The 20,917-nt window shown below is 38.3% G+C and overlaps 1 protein-coding gene across 6 annotated transcripts in view; it reads right to left on the bottom strand.

The window, feature by feature from the left end:
* Positions 1-20,917, bottom strand: part of LYST (lysosomal trafficking regulator) — a 200,495-nt gene that overhangs the window by 89,604 nt on the left and 89,974 nt on the right. For all 6 annotated transcript variants that reach the window (XM_021073151.2, XM_084996832.1, XM_021073152.2 and 3 more), the window contains exons 17-22: positions 18,389-18,634; positions 15,934-16,107; positions 14,620-14,769; positions 10,067-10,204; positions 4,712-4,910; positions 2,022-2,153 (exon numbers count right to left, since the gene is read on the bottom strand). In XM_021073151.2, the coding sequence (XP_020928810.2) occupies positions 2,022-2,153; positions 4,712-4,910; positions 10,067-10,204; positions 14,620-14,769; positions 15,934-16,107; positions 18,389-18,634 (1,039 nt within the window). The remainder of the gene's footprint in view (positions 1-2,021; positions 2,154-4,711; positions 4,911-10,066; positions 10,205-14,619; positions 14,770-15,933; positions 16,108-18,388; positions 18,635-20,917) is intronic.

The raw sequence follows: 20,917 nt of genomic DNA, 5'->3' as shown, positions 1-20,917 counted from the left end.
AATGGAACAGAATAGAAAACCCAGAAATAAACTCAGACACCTACGGTCAACTAATCTTTGACAAAGGAGGCAAGAATATAAAATGGGGAAAAGACAGTCTTTTCAGCAAGTGGTGTTGGGGAAAACTGGACAGGTGCATGTAAATCAATGAAACTGGAACACGCCCTCACACTATGCACAAAAATAAACTCAAAATGGCTTAACGACTTAAACATAAGACAAGACACCATCAAACTCCTAGAAGAGAATGTAGGCAAAACATTCTGACATCAGCCTTACAAATGTTTTCTCAGTCAGTCTCCCAAGGCAACAGAAATAAAAGCAAAAATAAACCAATGGGACCTAGTCAAACTACCAAGCTTTGCACAGCAAAGGAAACCATAAAAAAACAAAAAGACAACTTACAGAATGGGAGAAAATAATTTCAAATGATGCAACTGACAAGGGCTTAATCTCTAAAATATACAAACAACTTACACAACTCAACAGCAAAAAACCCAACACCCAACAGAAAAAAAATGGGCAAAAGACCTGAATAGACATTTCTCTAAAGAAGATATACAGATGGACAACAAACACATGAAAAAATGCTCAACATCACTTATTAGTAGAGAAATGCAAATCTAAACTGCTATGAGATACCACTTCATACCAGTCAGAATTGCCATCATTAATAAGTTCACCAAAAACAAATGCTGGAGAGGGTGTGGAGAAAAGGGAACCCTCCTACATTGTTAGTGGGAATGTAAATTGATACAACCACTATGGAAAACAGTATGAATGTACCTTAGAAAACTAAATATAGAACTATCATATGACCCAGCAATCCCACTCTTGGGCATATATCCAGACAAAACTTTCCTTGAAAAAGGCACATACACCCACATGTTCACTGCAGCCCTATTCACAATAGCCAAGACACGGAAACAATCTAAATGTCCATCGACAGACGAATGGATTAAGAAGATGTGGTATATATACACAGTGGAATAATACTCAGCCATAAACAAGGACAAAATAATGCCATCTGCAGCAACATGGATGGAACTAGAGACTCTCATACTAAGTGAACTAAGAAAGAGAAAGACAGATACCATATGATATCACTTATATCTGGAATCTAATATACAGCACAAATGAACATTTCCACAGAAAAGAAACTCATAGACTTGGAGAACAGACTTGTGGTTGCCAAGGGGGAGGGGGAGGGAGTGGGATGGACTGGGAGTCTGGGGTTAATAGATGCAAACTAATGCCTTTGGAATGGATAAGCAATGAAATCCTGCTGTATAGCACTGGGAACTATATCTAGTCACTTATGATGGAGCATGATAATGTGGGAAAAAGAATGTATATATGTATGTGTGACTGGGTCACTGCTGTACAGTAGAAAATTGACAGAACACTGTAAACCATCTATAATGGAAAAAAATCATTATATAAAAAAAGAAAGAAAGACAGAAAGTTGTCATGAGAGGGTGGGACACTGGAGTCTCAGAGGTTGGATGTCTTCTTTGATGATGTCCAAGACAGACACCAGCGTGTGGGTAGATTAAGTAGAGGGAGGGATCCTCGGTTGAGGCCCTGAGGCTGGAGTCCAGATGGTTGTTCACATGGCAAGTGGTCCAGAATGAGTTTAGGTAGAAATGATTCAGTAAGCCAAACATAGCTTTTGAAGAAAATGGGAAACTAAATCAGAAGCTTCATGAAAGACTATGACAAAAGGGAGAGAGAATTTCCCCAGCAAGACAGCATGAGCCTCACCTATCTCCTGAGTTCTCCTGAGAATCACCTGTTGTACTGAGTGTGAGATACTGACTGAGATCAGGAAGTAGTGAAATGGATTCTTTAAATATATCTTATAATTTTTAAGTTTAGCCTTCCACTTATAAGTGTTTGTCCTGAATATCAGGTTGTATTATGCTGTCGAAACAAGTACAATTTACTTATGTATTAATATTCAGAACCGAATAGGGAAGGGTTATGCTTTCATTGTTGTTTTTGTTTGCTTGTTTGTTTACCTTCAGGTAGGGAGGCAGTAAAACCAGACGGGCTTATTACCATAAATCCAGGGCTAGCAACAAACTTTCCCCCACTGCTAGAGTCTCTCAGGTACATGATTGACTGTACTTTCTCTTGAAAGATCTTGCCATCTAGAAGAAAACAATTTTTTGAGACAATATTTAAAAAAAGGGTAAAAGAAAAATACAACTTTAAAAGCAAATCATTAAATACGAATGTTTACAAAAAGATGTTCAAAGCAAAAAAAAAAAGGCATACCTTATACCAAGGCACATTTAATACTGAGTACACTACAATTTCTTACTCTAGATTCTTTTGATGACTATTACTAGCCACATTAACTTTTAGTTTTTTTTTGAATTTCAACTGTACTTATTGTTATTTCTATAGTTTAACAGCTAACTGTTCTCTTGTATATGTTACTATGATCTCTCCAAGAAGATTTTTTATATCTTCACTCCTTGAGGAAAGGGCTGTTATTTCTAATCTTTATGTGTATGTGTAGCCCAGTCAATGTCTAAGATGACTCCAAAGTTGATACCTCCAGCTGAATCTTCCTTTTTGAGCTTCATACTTATAAATTCAACTGCTTGATCTACACCATCAGTGCAACAAATCTAAATGTGAGCCATCACTCTGCCCTAAATTCACTTCTGTTTTCTTCTCTGGTTCCTTTGGTAGAAGCACCCAGGAACGGGGAACCACCCTTGATCACGATCTTCCCTTTATCCAAGTCAAGTCAGTGTCCAGGTTCTAATGACTTTATTTCTGTTTCTTGAACTCTTCTCATCCTTAGCTAGAGCTATCATGCAGGCTTTTATCACCACCTCTCACCTGAATTATTATCACAAACTTCTACGTGGTATCGTGATGGAACATCTGGTCACCCTCAAATCCTCAAAGCTACTAGAATTTTATCAAATGTCAACCCCCTGCTTAAAACTTTCCAGTGGTTTTCTGCTGTCTCCTTGTCATTCTGGATAAAGCCTAAGCTTCTTGTCTACAAGAACCTCCATCATCTGTCACCACACTGCTTTTCTAGCCTTAAAATGGTTGTTTTACAACCAGTTTCTTTCTCCAAATTTACTAACTAGCTTTCTCACAGGTATACTCTTGTTTGCTTTCTTATCATATCACATTTCTTATTTTGTTTCATTATTTTTTAATTAAAAAAAATTCTTGGAGTTCCTGTCGTGGCTCAGTGGTTACCGAATCCGACTAGGAACCATGAGGTTGCGGCTTCAATCCCTGGCCTTGCTCAGTGGGTTAAGGATCCGGCATTGCCGTGAGCTGTGGTGTAGGTCGCAGATGCGGTTCGGATCCCACGTTGCTGTGGCTCTGGTATAGGCTGATGACTGCAACGGGAACTCCTAGACCCCTAGCCTGGGAACCTCCATATGCCGTGGGAGTGGCCCTAGAAAAGGCAAAAAAAGGACAACAACAACAAAAAAAATTTCTTTTGGCTGCGCCCTGGTATGTGGATATTCCCAGGCTGGGGATTGAACCTGTGTCACAGTAGCAACCTGAGCCACTGCACTGACAATGCTGGATATTTAACCCACTGTGCCTCAAGGGAGTTCTCATTTTCCAGTTCTTTTATTTTTATTTTTTAATTAATTATATTTTTATTATGGCCACGTGTGGCATAAGGAAGTTCCTGGGCTGGGGGGTGAATTGGGCTTGAGGCAATGCTGGGTCCTTAACCCACTCACTGAGTGAGGCCAGGGATTGAACCTGCATCCTCACTGACACTATGTTGGGTTCTTACCCGCTGAGCCAAAACGGGAACTCCTAGTTCTTTTAAAACTCTAATTATGCCATATTTCTTTTTATAATGAGATGACTTTCTTGTTACATCCTCTAAATAGCGTTATTACCAGAAGTTCTATCCTTAGCTTCCTTTTTTCCTATTTCTCTCTGCACTTTTCCTCAGTGGTCTCATCCATTCCCAAGCTTCGACTCACTCTATACAGGTCATTTCTGTATACTGAATTTTATTATAATAATTTACTTAACATCATATTCTTTGGCTCAAAACAAACACAAAAAACAAAATCTTTCAATTACCCCTAACTAGACTACAAATTCAAATTCTCTGACCTTACATTCAAGGACTCATTTAATACGACTTTGGTGGTGACGGTGGGGGAATAAATGATGGTCCCAAACTATATTTATGATATTATTTTCAATTCCTTTAAAAAGCCCCTAGAGAAGGTAAAATTCATTATTTTTTATATTCTCTATTTTTCCTAACTTTAAGTCCTTTCCTTCCCTCAGAATGCTAATTATCCAATCTACCTATCAAATTTTACCTAAATTCTTCAATGCGCATGTCAGATACACAGTCTATTAAATCTTCTCCCTCCACACCTGTCTGATGAAACCCTGACTTCTCTGAAATCTACTTAGTTCTGCTTTTGTATCTATTAAGTACTTAACAGATAATGTTTCTTATTATAATTATTTGAGTATATATCTCCCCTCACCTCTTGGCATTTAAGCCCTCTGAAGGCAGAGCCCATGTCCAGTTCATTGTACAGCCCTGTGCCCCGTTCCAATTCCAGTGTGTAATTAGGGCAGCTTCTGGCACAGAGGCCATTCAATAAATATCAAACAAATATGGATCACGTGGGAAGAAAAACAAAAGTGGAAATAGCCAACATTTAACAAAAATGATTTTACCTACCTATGTGCAAAGAAAAGTAGAAGTTTGAGGGGTTGTGACAAACATAAGTATTAGTAGGAGGGTGAACTGCTAAAAGGAAATTGAAGATAATTGTCAATAATTCCAAATCCGGAGGCGATCCCAGGACTTCTGCTATAATTTTCACAAACGATCTACAAACCTCTCGGGGCATGGATGTAAGCTGCCCCTCTTTGTGTTCCTGAAAAACAAAACAAAACAAAACAAAAAACTCTCTTTAGATTTAAAGAGAACTGTCGGAAGTTTCCATTGTGGCTCAGCAGGTTATGAACCCAATCAGTATCCATGAGGGTTAAGGATCTGGCGTTGCCGTGAGCTGTGGTGTAGGTCGCAGACGTAGCTCGGATCCCACGTTGCTGTGGCTCTGGTGTAGGCCGGTGGCTACAGCTCTGATTAGACCTCTAGCCTGGGAACCTCCATAAGCTGTGGGTGCAGCCCCAGAAAAAGACAAAAAAAATAAATAAATAAATAAAAATAAAAAATTAAAGAGAACTGTCAACTAACATTTTTCATTTAAATAAGCAAGGTAACTTCTTTTAAGATCGAACTGTGTTGGTTACTACTCTAGACTTATCATATTTACCATAAAATTGAGTTGCTATTTCTCCATTCAAGCAATTCTGCTACTAAAATTCATGAAAACCAATGGCCCCATGCAAATGTTAGCTACTATTCGTACTACCATCACTCCTACTACTTCTGCTACCACTACTATGGGCTCAGAGGGAAAAATTTTTGATAAACAAAACGGATTATTTTAATACAGTATGTTCCAGTTTACAAAGCTCTTTCTCACAATGGCACTGAGAGGTTTTATCCCTCATTTCTAGAATACGAAGACCCGAAGTGGTTATACGACTAACTTACACCACACAGAAACATGTCTGTAGTGCTGCCATTAACTCAAACTCAGACCTCTGAAATCTTTCTGTTGCATTATCTACTGCCTAGAATAATGGCACCTAGTAGAACACGGGGTAATTACTAAAAATAAAGATGGGTGCAAATAAATTATTTATATTCTCCAATTCCACCTCCGCAGTGGTTAGCTGCTGCCCTCTAGATCAAGGCTACAGAAAAATAAACTTCATCTTTTCTCTCTGTCCAAATATATAACATATCTACATTTACTCTTATTCATTTACTCTAAGTATTGCTTAATCAGAAAACGTAAAATATAGGAGGAGTTCCCACTGTGGCACAGAGGGTTAAGGATTGCTGCAGCTGTGGTGCAGCTCACAGCTATGGCTCAGATTTGATCCCCTGCCCAGGAATTTCCATATGTTGTGGGTGTGGCTGAAAAAGAAAGAAACAAAAAGAAAGAAACTTAAAATCTAGATGTTAACTTTGAAACAGTTTAGTCTGACCACCTCTGACTTAAGAAAGAATACTGAGGAGTTCCTGTCGTGGCGCAGTGGAAACGAATCCGACTAGGAACCATGAGGTTGCGGGTTCTATCCCTGCCCTTGCTCAGTGGGTTAACGATCCGGCGTTGCCGTGAGCTGTGGTGTAGGTTGCAGACGCGGCTCGGATCCCGCGTTGCTGTGACTCTGGTGTAGGCCGGTGGCTACAGCTCCGATTGGACCCCTAGCCTGGGAATCTCCATATGCCGCGGGAGCGGCCCAAGAAATAGCAAAAAGACCAAAAAAAAAAAAAAAGAAAAGAAAGAATACTGAGCCTACAAAAATAAGCAAACCCCTTTGTCAAGCTCTCACAATGGCTGAGTGGCCAAGAACACAGTGTTATTTCTGCTATAACCATCTGCCTTTTTTCTAAATTCTACCCCTTGTAACCCCAGCGATACTGGTTTCCACCTTAGTTATTCATTCCTAAACTCATCCAGCCCACGCTTCTGCTTCTTCGACCCTGCCCTCTCCACTAACTCCTTACAAAGTCAATGGCAGCCTATTTCATGGAAAAAAAACAAAAACAACAACAACAAAAAAACCTTAACTTGACCTGCTAGGAAGCTTTTGTTAACATTCTGTTTTTCTTTTGTTTTGCTGCTGGACTATTTTTTTCTTTTCTTTTTACAGGTGTACCTGCAATGTATAGAAGTTCCCAGGGTAGGGGTCGAAGCAGAACTACAGTTGCAGGCCTACGCTAGAGTCACAGCCACAGCCATGCCAGATCTGAGCTGCATCTGCAGCCTATGCTGCAGCTTTATGGCAAAGCCGTAAACTTAACCCACTGAGGGAGGTCAGGGATTGAACCTGTATCCTCATGGAGACTACGTTGGGTTCTTAAACTGCTGAGCCACAATGGGAACTCTGGTGCTGGACTTTTTATAATCATTTATTATCACTGCCTCCAGTGATCCAACCACACATGCTGCCTAAAGTCCCCAGAAATCTGGCTCTTGCCTTCCTCACTCTACTGAAATCCTGTAAGCTATTAAGATAATTTTTTTTTTTTTTTTTTTTTGTCTTTTTGCCTTTTCTAGGGCCACTCCTGAGGCATATGGAGGTTCCCAGGCTAGGGGTCTAATTGGAGCTGTAGCTGCCGGCCTACGCCAGAGTCACAGCAATGTGGGATCTGAGCCACATCTGTGACCTACACCACAGCTCACAGCAGTGCCAGATCCTTAACCCACTGAGCAAGGGCAGGGATTGAACCCGCAACCTCATGGTTCCTAGTCGGATTCGTTAACCACTGAGCCACGACGGGAACTCCCAAGATAAAAATTTCTAAAAAAAATAAAAATAAAAATAAATTTTTTTTAATTAAAAAAAAAGAATTTTTAAGTTGACGGCCTTTTGGCTGCCCATATTTTCTTAGAACTCTCTGCATTATTTGGCTCTAGAGACTTTCTCTGCCTGGGCAGCCCTCTCCCCACTGCTTATCCTTGGCTTTCACTTGCTGGGCCTCCTGGTTCTTCTTTACTTCTTCAACTGCTCTACCTTTTTGGACTATTCTTTCTATGTCTCTCTCTCAACAGCTCCTTTTTCCCATTCCACGCCCTGAAAAATGGCTATTTCCTGAGACACAAACCTCAGCTCTCTGTGATCCTTTCACTCCGTTTGTGGCTCTGGGGGTGCTTATCTATCCCCGAGGCTCCACCATCACAGTAGAGCAAACACTTTCTTATCTCTCTCAGCCCCTCCCCAGGTCCAGTCTTACACCTCTAAGTGCCCAGAGGTCAGTGCCAGGCACCGTACCACCCCAATCTCACATGCAGAATAATCAACTCTTGTTCAGTTCATGTTCAATCCTCCTTTCTTTGATGATGTGATTATTTTTCTAGTCTCCCAGCTTGAAATTTTACACTACATATTTGACTTCTTTTGCAGCTTCTATTTAAACAGAACCAAGCCCTGTTAATTCTGCCTTTCCTATCTCTTCCATATTTGCTCCTTCCTTCTTACACTCCCCCCCCTCCTTTTTTTTTTTTTTTTTTTTTGGTGTTTTTGCTATTTCTTTGGGCTGCTCCTGCGGCATATGGAGGTTCCCAGGCTAGGGGTCGAATCAGAGCTGTAGCCCCCGGCGTACGCCAGAGCCACAGCAACGCGGGATCCGAGCTGTGTCTGTGACCTATACCACAGTTCACAGCAACACCAGATCCTTAACCCACTGAGCAAGGGCAGGGACCAAACCCGCAACCTCATGGTTCCTGGTCGGATTCGTTAACCACTGCGCCACGACGGGAACTCCTACACTCCCATTTTTAATCACCTCTGCTCAGGTTCTTTACACTGTACTCATGGACTAATGAAACTGCCTCATGCCCACTGTACTATCACTTTTTTAATCTTCCTTAAATACTGAGATACTTTAAAGGCAATGACTAAGTTCCTTTCTTTAGATACTTCTCACAATACCTAACATAATCTATCTTAAATAACTGTTAGTTTGACAAACAGGCTCTCTGAATAAAGAAGGGTGAAGAAATATACTTTCAAGAAAAGGAACTGGTACCTAGATTTTTCTAGCATTTTTATAAGTAAAATAGAAGCAGGAATATACTGAAATCTCCAGGTTGATAAGTTTGTTTTTCTGACATGGAAAGATAAATAACAACTTTACCCTGTCATATGAATTCACTAAAACTGGCCAAAAAGTTTCAAAATGAGTAGAAAAACTGGTCAGTATCACACTGACCCAGAATGATACATAAAAACATCCAGTAAGCAAGGGGCTGAGAGATCACTGCACTGTATTCCTGAAGGCAACAGTCTAATTTACCACAGACTCCAAGAAAGGCACTAAATGCTTTTGTTTTATTTTTTCACAATTCATTCAACAATTTATTGCATGCCTATGTATGTCAGGTACTGGGATTACAGTGTGATCAACACACAACCTTATGCCTGCCCTCAGGAAGTCTGCAGGGGGAAATAAACCATAATGTCATAAATGACATAAATGCACAGAGTGAGAGTAAGTGCAGAAAGGAGAAAGGGTTAATTTAGATGGGGAAGGCTTCTCTCAGAAAGGCAATTTTAAGTTGGGGCATAAAGGATAAATAGGAGTTGATCAGATGAAAAGAATGGGATCAATCAACCTTTCAGTCAGAAAGAACAGGATGTGCCTGAAGTTTGGAAACAGGCTCACTTGTTTAAGAAAGGGAACAAGGCTGGGGGCTGCAGTGGTATCCAGATCATATAAGTCTCTTCATAGAAGCTGTCATAGATTTTGGATTTTATCCCAAGTATAAGGAGAAGTCACTAGTGCAAGTGAAACAAAGGCATTAAAAACAATTAAAATGTTATTGATCCTATGAAATATCTGTACTTATCTGACTTGTTAAAGTTCTAATACATGCCTCAGACTCTGAGAACACAAAGCAACTTGAAAAATAGTCCAATACACCAACCAAGCTATAACCAGACATCCGTGAAGGCAGAAAAAAAAAAATTTAGCTAGAAGTCAGGCCACAGCACAGACACTATAATGCAACTGGTGAAGTTATGCCACTTCTTGATACTATATTTTTGATGTATTTTCAATATGCTAATTACAGAATACATACTTCTTAGAACAACACATACTGGTACTTGCTATTTAAGGAATATGGAGCAAGTTAAAATATCACTACTGTTGATGTTCAAGGGACTACAAAATGTTCATTTTATCCCAACATGAAGAAATATCTCAGAAATTTAGGAGTTGTTGTTTTGTAACTGAGTTAGGAATGATGAAAATGCAAAGATCAAGCCATACGAGGCAGGGGTTGAAAAACTCTGACAATACTAGTGGAAAGAAGGGATCCGGAGAGTATGGGAAGATACAGCATAATTTCATTGAAAGTCTCACAAAAATTTGAGTCCTTAGTATTGAGTGATGAAACAGAAATAATTGCAGAAAATAACTCCAACAGTAAAGTTACAGGAAAAGTACCTGCAAAACTTGACAAGTCAGTAGGAAGTGATGAACCACTCGTGCTTTCAGTAACTGCTTAATATTAAACACCTGCTGCTGGTGATCTGCTCTGATGAGGACCTCCAGGGCTTCCAGCAGGCTTTCCCAAACACCTTGCTGAGAAAATAAACACACACCAATTAGCACAGAGCGACCAAAAAACATGCTGCATGATTTTCAGAAGACATGCAATATACCAGTTTAACACTGTGTAGATATTCTGGGGGCCAAGGATGAAATTTGTCTGAAAAAGTAAATCTTAAAATTTATTCTCAGACCCAATTTTTTTTTTCTCTTTTGAAAATAGGTCATTTCTAAATACTTACGTTGAATGCAATACCTCATTAAGTGCATTAACTTTTTGGGGGCATTAAATGATATATGGTATTTTCAAAAGCGGAATTATCTTGGGGGATTTATTTACTATAGAGAAACATATCATCAATATTAATTGTTTACAAATAATTTATTTCCAAAGAACATTATTTAAAATGCATAGACTTCAATGCTAATTTGTATATGCAGCATTTAATCAAGTAATTTTAGAACAAACTGTACTAAACTGAAAAAAGTTACTGACAACATAGAAATTCTGCGCTTGTGGATTAATTTACTTTTAAGTCCAAACAATAAGAGTTCTCTGCACAATTACTAAATGTGCACTTTCAAACAGCAGGTAGAATCCTTTTAAGGTGCTTTAAAATGCTTCTCCCATATTGAATCAATCTTAAATTATTCACAGTGATAGAGAAAAAGGAATCTTAACTACCACTGAAAGATAGTCTTCACCTCATTTTATTATCCCAAATAACCTTCCCATGAAGCTGTTAACAAAAAGCAAGATTAACTGGCTTGGTTTGCAAGTCTTGCATTTTTCCTGCCATTATCTGATGGAAATGAATAATGAAAAGGCCAAGGAACTGACGGACTTAATCATACCATTCTTTTTTTTTTTTTTTGTCTTTTTGCCTTTTCTAGGTCTGCTCCCACACCATATGGAGGTTCCCAGGCTAGGGGTCAAACCGGAGCTACAGCTGCCAGCCTACGCCAAGGCCACAGCAACGCCAGATCGGAGCCGCGTCTGCGACCTACACCACAGCTCACGGCAACACCAGATCCCTCAACCCACTGGGCAAGGCCAGGGATTGAACCCGCAACCTCATGGTTCCTAGTTGGATTTGTTAACCACTGAGCCACGATGGGAACTCCCAATCATACTATTCTAATCAAGGCCTCTCTCCTCAGAAGACAAGGCCAAGATGCTCTAAAAGAAAAAGGTGTATGAAAATTGGAAGAGAAAGCAGCCCAAGTATAAAAACTTGGTTTGGGCCTGAAAAATTAGCACCATAATAGAATAGTGCCAAAGCAAACAAACAACGAAAAACAAAACAAATGAAACAACTCAGTTAAAAAAAAATAGGAAAGAAAGCCTTATTTCAATTCCACAAAAGTATATGCATATATCACTTTTGAATTCAGCAAAATCCAAACAACCTCAAATTAGCATTTTCTTTTAAATATAGTTGTCCAACTTTCAGTAAAGACTTGATCTTCCAACCCACAATTGAACTCTTTATAAATTACATGTTTATATTTATACTGCCTTTGATCCAATTTGTTTACATTTACTATCACTACATTCATTTGCTTTTTTTTCCCTGCAACATTATGCATATTTTTATACATACATATACATGGATTTTTGTTCTTATGGCTGCCCCTGCAGCATATGGAAGTTCCTGGGCTAGGAGTTGAATTGGAGCTGCAGCTGAAGGCTATGTTGCAGCCACAGCAACACCAGATCCGAGCCACAGCTTGTGGCAACACTGGATACTTAACTCACTGAGGGAGGCCAGAGATTGAACCCACCTCTTCACAGAGAATACATCGGGTTCTTAACCCACTAAGCCATAATGGGAACTCCATATATGGATATTTTTTTAATTCTGAAAATGAATATTTATTCAGAATGAGAAAAGAAATCACAACAAAATAGAAAGTTTTGAAAACTGACAAATACTGTAAAATCCGGAAAAATTAACAGTTAACTGCCTGACACAGCTTTATAATACTTTTCCCCTGTGTTTTGGGGTAGCATATTCTTCGACTGCTTCTTTGGATAATAATAATTTTGTAATATAATTTTATGTAGGAAAAATGGAAAAATAATTGTCTTTCCTCTAGCACGTTTTGTCAAAATTTATTTTTATTTATGATAGAAAAGTTTCCTTCAACCTCACTACTCATTATTGATAATGAGTAAATGTGGGGTGGGACTATTGCCAAATTTGGAAATAAAAATTTTTTTTAAATTCTAAAGGTATAAACTTTGAATTTGTCTTTAATTATGTTTGATCATAATATTGTTATACTCTAAATAACTCTAGACAATCTGCAGTCTACTCTACTACTAAGGAGGCTCTATGAGCCAAACCATGAAGAGTATGTTTAAAACTACGGCGGAAAGGAAACAGCCCTCTATCCATGCCCTGGCTGGGTCCCTGTGAAGACCACCCCATCCATCCAGCTGTTAAGATGCCCTGACTAGACCTAAGATCGCACCATGCTCCTCAGCTTATGCCAATGATGAAGCCAAGACCTTGTAGCCCTGCCCTGCAGAGCGATACAGCTCTGTGAGCTCTGGGCAACAGTCTCGCCTTCTCTGAAGGGTGTCTCTTTCTCTCTCCAACTTGACTCTCTACACTCCTATCAGGATCCCCTTTCAGAATTTATGGTAAATGCAAGTCACCAATTGATTCAAACAAGCCCCATGTTCTCGAGCCTGAGTACTGCTCTGTTACTAGCAGCCCAAGGTCTGATTCTGATCCTCCAGATCAGCATTATCCATAGCTATTCAAAATGCTACAGAGATATTAATCTCCAGATTTCCACTTACAATTAACATTACATTGAAGTATTAAAGTTGTTCTGTTCTCCAAAGAATGATTAGATGAATACTTAAAAGTATATGCCTCTTGGAGTTCCCCTTGGGGCTCAGAGGTAACAAACCCAACTAGTATCCATGAGGACATGGGTTTGATCCCTGGCCTCGCTCAATGGGTTAAGGATCTCATGTTGCCATGAGCTGTGGTGTAGGTCACAGACGTGGCTTGGATCCCATGTTGCTGTGGCTGTGGCATAGGCCAGCAGGTATAGGTTCCATTCAGCCCCTAGCACGGGAACTTCCATATGCTGTGGATGCAGCCCTAAAAAAGCAAAATAAATAAATAAATAGAAATAGTATATGCCTTTCTGTGCAGCAAAGGAAATAATCAACAGAGTGAAAATGCAACTTACAGAGCTGGAGAAAATATTTGCAAACCATATATCAGATAAGAGGTTAATAAAGAGATGCAGAATATATAAAGAATGCCTATAACTCATTAACAAAAAATCAAATAACCTAATTAAAAAACAGTCAAAGAACTTGAATAGATATCTCTCCAATGAAGTTATATAAAGGGCCAATAAATATATGAAAAGATGCTCATCACCACTAATTATCAGGGAAATGCAAAGCAAAACCACAACAAGCTATTACCTCATATCCTATAGGATAGCAACGGTTAAAAAATGACACTTGTTGGCAAGAATGTAAAGGAACTAGAACTCCTGCCACTTTGTTGGTGTGACTGTAAAATGGCGCTAATCTTATGGAAAATAGTATGGGGATTCCTAGAAAAATTTATTTTATTTTATTTTATTATTATTATTATTATTATTACTTTTTTTTGTCTTTTGTCTTTTGAGGGCCGCACCCGCAGCATATGGAAGTTCCCAGGCTAGGGGTCTAATCGGAGCTGTTGCTGCCGTCCCACACCAGAGCCACAGCAATGCCAGATCTGAGCCACATCTGTAACCTACACCACAGCTCACAGCAATGCCAGATCCTTAACCCACTGAGTGAGGCCAGGGAACAAACCTACAACCTCATGGTTCCTAGTCAGATTCGTTTCTGCTGCGTCATGACAGGAACTCCATAGAAAAATTTTAAGTAGAACTACTATATGATTCAGAAATACCATTTCTGGGTATATATCTAAAATGAGTGAAAATAGGATCTCAAAGAGACCTCTACACATGTTCATTGCAGCATAATTCACAATAGCCAAGATGTGGAAGCAACCTAAGTAAACGCATCAGCAGATTAACAGATAAAGAAAATATAGAATATGTATACAGTGGGGTATTATTCTGTCTTAAAAAAGAAAGAAATCTTGTTGCATGCTACAAGGGGGATGAACCTTGAAGATATAATGCTAAGTCAAATAAGCCAATCACAAAAAGACAAACACTGAATGATTCCATTTGTATTAAGTAGCTAATGTAATCAAAGTCATAGAAAAGGAAAGTAGAATGTTGGTTGCTGGGGGTAGGAGAAATGGGGAGTTGTTCAACAGGTAGAGTTTCAGTCAAGAAAGATGAAAAAGTTCTAGAGATCTGCTGTACAACAAAGTGTATACTGTACACTCAAAAATCATTAGGAGGGCAAATTCACGACAAGTGTTTACCATAAAAAAAAAAGTACATGCCTCTGCTTTATTCCATATCTTCCAGTCCAGCAATAGCTCTTCCAGCAGTTTAACATCCTGGATTATAGCATTAGACTCCACATCCAACTTAAATTCTCCATTTTCATTGATATGAATAATATCTTCACCACAGCAACCTTCAAGAAGGGTCTATGGAAAAACAGCATTAATACAAGAATTAAAGCAGCATCAATAATCAATTAATCCAAAAATTCAACAGCAATATCAAGCTTTCAAGTTAGGACATTAAATTCAAAGGAAAACTAGTGAACAACTCAACATTTCACAAAGTATCTTTGTTTTGCAAAATAATTCAAGTAGTTAGAAGACCCTCAAATTTCAAATATTCATATATGATTATTCAGTTTCAAATATGGAGCAAAACAAACTACATGATATTTTTATTTTTTAAATTTAATGAATCTGTTGGATTTTAAAACCTTTTCCAAAAAGTATTCATGCCACAAATGTTTGGCATAGTTTTAGAGTTGGGGTCCAGGGGCATGGGAAGAGGCATGTTTTTTGCCTTAGTGCCAGCTCCCTCAGAGAGAAATACTTTCACAATGTGAACAAATGCTTTTCATTAGAAAGGTACTGAAATATACAACAGCTGGATCATAATAAATGTTAATAGGGGCTCTAAGAAACAAACTCCATAACAGTATTGCCTAATGGGAATGGCACTGCACTAGGCGTCTAGAGAACTGAGTTATCTTGCATAACTGTGGGAACTGAAGCCAGCAACAGAGTGGGGCTCAATTCCATCAATCTACAGAATGAGGGGCCAGACGTGATGCTGGATCAAGATCTAAAAATCTGTAAGTTTAGGGAGTTCCTGCTGTGGCTCAGCAGTAATGAACCCGACTAGTATCCATGAGGACACAGGTTTGATCCCTGGCTCTGCTCAGTGGGTTAAGGATCTGGTGTTGACTTGAGCTGTGGTGTAGGTCACAGATGCAGCTTGGATCCCACATGGCTGTGGCTGTGGTGTAGGCCAGCAGCTCCAGCTCCAATTTGATCCCCACCCTGGGAGCTTCCATATGTCGAAGGTGCAGCCCTAAAAAGACAAAAAAAAAGTTTAGTTTTTTCTTTTACCTTCCTAAAATGATTTAAAGGAAATTAAAATGTAATTATTTAAACAATGAAAAAAAACCACAGAACTAAATCAGCTGTATTTGGTTAAATATATACTACTGAGTTTCCTTCACTTTCTTTAGGAATAACTGAAACACAAAATTATTACTGGAAGACGTTAGTGAAGAGACAAGTATTACTGCATATGAAACTTGGAGAATAAATTTTATGAGAACATACCTTCAAAATGTGAAAGCCAACAATACATTTTTGTTTGATCAACACCTGATGAATCATGGAAAGTCCATTACAATTTTCTAATTCATGTATTCTCTGTTGGTTGTATTTAATTAATGAGAGTATAACTCTCAGTGCTAATGCTTGAGTTTCTTCACAGCTACTGAGTTCCACAACCTAAAAAAAGAGTAGATACATTTTTTGTAATTTGTTGAGATTAATAATTTAACCTGTGATAATATACCATTAAATAATATCAAGCCATCAGTTTCATTTGAAAGTTTTTTTTTTTATTGTTGACACTGGCTGTAATTATTTAAGAACTGGAAATAAAACTTTAAAAAAACAAAATTTCATGTTCTTTTGTCTCTTATTCTATAAACTGACTAAAATAATCCTGATAACCTTAGAAATCAGTAGCATTAGTGATCAGCCATATCAGCAAAATTCCTCCAATTTTCAATGATTAGTCAGTCAAAAGATGGGCTCTGTGCTGTGTGATGTGTTAGTAAGGGAAGTAACAGGAACGCTACTTTCCTCCTGTGGGGCCTGTTGTCTGGTCAAAAGATAAGAATCTATGTACAAAAACTATAGACTATGCCTTGTACTTGATCCCCCTATGCCTTCTGGCAACCACTACATGTAAGAAACATACACCTTACCATCACGATAAAAGGCAAAGAGTGATGCAATATGAATGCAAGAGAGCACACTCCACTCTGCTTGGGGCAGGTGAGCCTTCGTGGAGAAGATGGCCTGGAGAGAGCACAACCCTAAGGAAGCTGGGGGTGGGACACAATCAGGAGAGAGGTGCAAGTTCATGGAGCATCTGGGAGGTTGCAGGTCACCTATCTGGCTGGATGGTGGAGACTCGGCCCAAAAGGCAGTCTATATGTGGAAGGATTTTAAGGAGAATGAATTTTATTTTTGCAGGAGAGGAAGGATACAGAAGAAAGTTTCTAAGTTTTAAGTGTAAAAATACACTTTTAAAAGTCTTATTGGCAAGATCCTAGATGTATGCAAGATAAAAATATTAACCAGTTTCCCTAGGATCTAATCATTGTGTTAACATGAATCATAACAAAATTATATTCAATAACTTGATGAAATAAAAAAAACTATGGCTATACATTTTGAAATTATACAAGGCTATGAAAATAGATCACAAAATGCTGATCAAAAGTTAAATGAAAAGCTTTTAATTTTAAAACACTAGGGTAAAATCTAGTCAACGAGACATGAGATACAAAAAAAAAGTTTGAAAAAAAAGAAGAGGAGGAAAAGAAAGACAGCTTAGAGTATGGTGGGTCAAATGCCAACCAAATATTTATAAGAACAGTACTAACAATAACAACAAATACTGGTACGTCTCATTGTGAAATTAATCAAAGGTGGCCCCATTAAAGAAAGAAAGCTGGTTGGGGGAACAGTATAATAATGTTGTAGAAGCTACACTTATGGATAAAATCTTGAGGATGAAAGAAGACCAGGGCTGCTTTAATTAAACAAGGATATGGACCATAAGGAAGTAGAGATGATTTGTACGGAAGTGAGATCATTTGTACTCCATTTGGATTTTGCAATTTCCGAACCAGTCAGCATATACTACTGACTGCCTAATCTACATCAGCAAAGGCACTGTCCCTACCCTCAGATGACTAAATAGAACAGATAATTAAACACGTTTCCCTAAAAAGAGTACCCATGGCACGAGTCAAATTTTTTGTATTGCTCCTTTTCTTAAAAAAAAAAAAATTCAAACCCAAATAAATTATTTCTGTACTTATTTGTTGATCTTTTTTACCCCCATGCATCCAGAAGTCTCAAGGGAAAAACAAGTTTCACAAATGTTATTTTATAAAATACATTTCTTCTATATTTTTACTATGGTATACATTTTTTTTCTCATTGCCAATTTTAAATCTTGCACATTTAACATTTAATTGTTCTAATCACATTTTTGGATAATAGAAAACTTCTAAAATCTTCATAAATTAAAAAGAAATTTCAATTAAAAATTATCTGTTGTAGAAAGCTTGATGATATTCTAAACTAGACAGGTTAAAAAAATTTTTTTTTAAATTTTTGTCTTTTTAGGGCTGCACCTACAGCATATGGAAGTTCCCAGGCTAGCACTCGAATTGGAGCTGCAGCTGCTGACCTATACCACAGCTACACAGCATATAAGCCGTGTCTGAGACCTATACCACAGCTCAGGGCAACGCCGGATCCTTAACCCACTGAGTGAGGCCCGGGATCAAACCTGCATCCTCATACACACTAGTCAGGTCTGTTACCACTGAGCCATGATGGGAACTCCCAATATGGGCTTTTTTAATCTTTAAAGTTTAATATAGGTGATATACAGCTTTATTTGTAATCAAAAAGAAACTCTGAAATTTATCAATAATAAAGAAGGAGTTTTTCTTTAGGTAGAACTATAATTAGTGATTCTTACCCTAGCAAAGAGAAAAACAAATATACCAGTTCCACCAATCTCGTGCAGAATGCCTTGGATGGTTTTACATTCAGTGGGCCGGAGAGCTTTCAGATGTTGGGGTTCTAATAAGATGCTGTGAGCTTCTTTTGAGCTGAAGGGTCTTTGAGAGAGCTGGGTTTTCATCTGACCTTTAAGTCTAATGACTGGCTCATAGATGGTATACTGAGCAGGACAGTAAGTTGTATACACAACCGAAAGACTTTCCTGAAACACAAATATTTTCCTTCAGTAACTAAACAAAGTTTAAAAGTAAGTTGTCAACTAGCAAATGAAGATTTCAAAATGAAAAGACATGAGAAGCAAGATGGCTCCCCACGGAGAAAAAGATCAGCTTCATTTAGCAGTGATCAATTTGTGTAAACCACATAAAGGCTGAGAAAAATTCCAGCTTTGACCTTTTTAATATAAACATGAAATTATACCAACTATTACTAATAAAAACTAATCATACCACATTCATTGTACACCAAGGTACTGTTCTATGCATTTCTAAATATTAACCAGTCTTTACAACCCTATGAGATGGGAACTCTGGGTCAATGTATTCAAATATATTTTGGTCTTGAATTCGCTCACAGTCTGGCTACTCATTCAAACACGACTCTAACTAGATTGTTCTTTCTACTAGAATAAAATTCCAATCCATGAGCATACCTAATTAAAAGTGAATGGAACTTTCAATATTTCTCCCATGCATAGGATAGTTTTGATCAGATTCTGGCTCTCTGTCAAATAGCCTATTAACTACTTTAAAAATTATGGTAAATTTGGAGTTCCCATCATGGCTCAGTGGTTAACAAATCCGACTAGGAACCATGAGGTTGCGGGTTCGGTCCCTACCCTTGCTCAGTGGGTTAAGGATCTGGTGTTGTCGTGAGCTGTGGTGTAGGTGGCAGACGTGGCTCAGATCCTGCATTGCTATGGCTCTGGTGTAGGCCAGTGGCTACAGCTCCGATTAGACCCCTAGCCTGGGAACCTCCATATGCCGCCACCAGAGTGGCCCTAGAAAAGTCAAAAAGACAGACCAAAAAAAAAAAATATATATATATAGTAAATTTTAAATGCAAAATGCACTTTGAGGTGCTCTCAGTTGAGGCAGCTGCAGGGCTCATGCTTAGGGAAACCATGTATTGTACATTCAGAGTCTTCTCACAGAAGCCGATGGGGGCATAGGCTTAGGTCATTTTCAACCCATGGTGATTTAAGCATAGTTTCATCAGGCATCAGCTAGCATATATGCCTGCCGACTAAACTGACTACACAGTCTATTGTATATGATTATCCTAGGTAAAAGAAAATTGTAAACCTGTAGTGGTTTTCATTAGAAACTTGCTAAAATGCCCGATTATCTGAAACAAGTCCTTCCTGACACCAAGGCCTCACCATCTCTGCCTGTTTACTTACGCCTAATAACCCCCAAATTATGAGGTCAGGAAAAAATCTGCTTTCTAAAAAGAGTTTTCAATAAAACCTGTATAATCTTCATCTGTGATAATTTCTGTTGAATTTCATAACTTCTACCCTATATCCTTTTCAGGCAAAACAAAAGGATTAAGAATACATATTTTCTTGTGAAAAGAAATGGATTAACCAAAAACTTGAGAGTTAAGATTATTATTTGAACACTTGTTGCATGAGCTCCTCAGTCTTCCTAAAGCAGAGATACTCAATGTGTAGTCCCCAACCAGAAGCATCGGCACCACCTAGGAATTTGTTAAAAAATGCATACTCTTGAGCCACACTTCAGGCAGGTCTACTGAATCTGAAATTCTGGCCCAACAACTGATGTTTTTAAAACATCCTCTGGGTGATTTTGATGCACACAAAGGTTTGAGAATCATTTCGCTAAAGCATGTTCTGTCAATGGTGGGACATCTGGGGTGGAATAACTCTTTGTTCTATAACACCACCCATGCACTATAGAACATTTAGAACCCCTGGCCCCACTCAATACTAGTAGATGGCCCAAATGCCACCAACCCTTCATTTTAAAATACTCCTCAGGGAGAAAAAGACTGTGTGCCGAGTTATCAGATCGTTAAATTCCACAGATATCTACTCTCTATCAATTTTATCCCACATATATATTCAACATCACTTAAAACTTACAAAGTATCTGAACTAGAACTTCTCCTTTACTTTAGACAAATGTTACAGCTTTAAAATATAATTTATTTTCATTGGGAAATATGCACCTCATTAACAACAAAAACAACAAAACATATCCTTAAGTAGTGGTCTCCTTCAAGTAAAAAGCATCTCTGATCTATAATTTTACCTCTCATAAGAAAGCAAGAGAAGGAGGAACAGTTTCATGGCTAGATCTACCAGCTTCTAGTAGATCTTCTAAGACTATAAAGGGTCAATTTCCTAATTGCTATAATGAAAAATATCCATCACAAGCTCTTAAACTGTATATTACGATAACAAAATACAATCCTAGAGTCCCATATAAGCAGAGTTAGCAATAATTTGAAAGCAAAATTC

Source organism: Sus scrofa, chromosome 14 (assembly GCF_054392235.1).
Source record: "Sus scrofa isolate SSC_HxYL_T2T_F1_AM1 chromosome 14, Sscrofa_HxYL_maternal_Yorkshire_Landrace_v2.0, whole genome shotgun sequence".
Taxonomy (NCBI): domain Eukaryota; kingdom Metazoa; phylum Chordata; class Mammalia; order Artiodactyla; family Suidae; genus Sus; species Sus scrofa.
The sequence above is the reverse complement of the archived record's forward strand: the minus strand, read 5'-3'. Positions and strand labels throughout refer to the sequence as shown.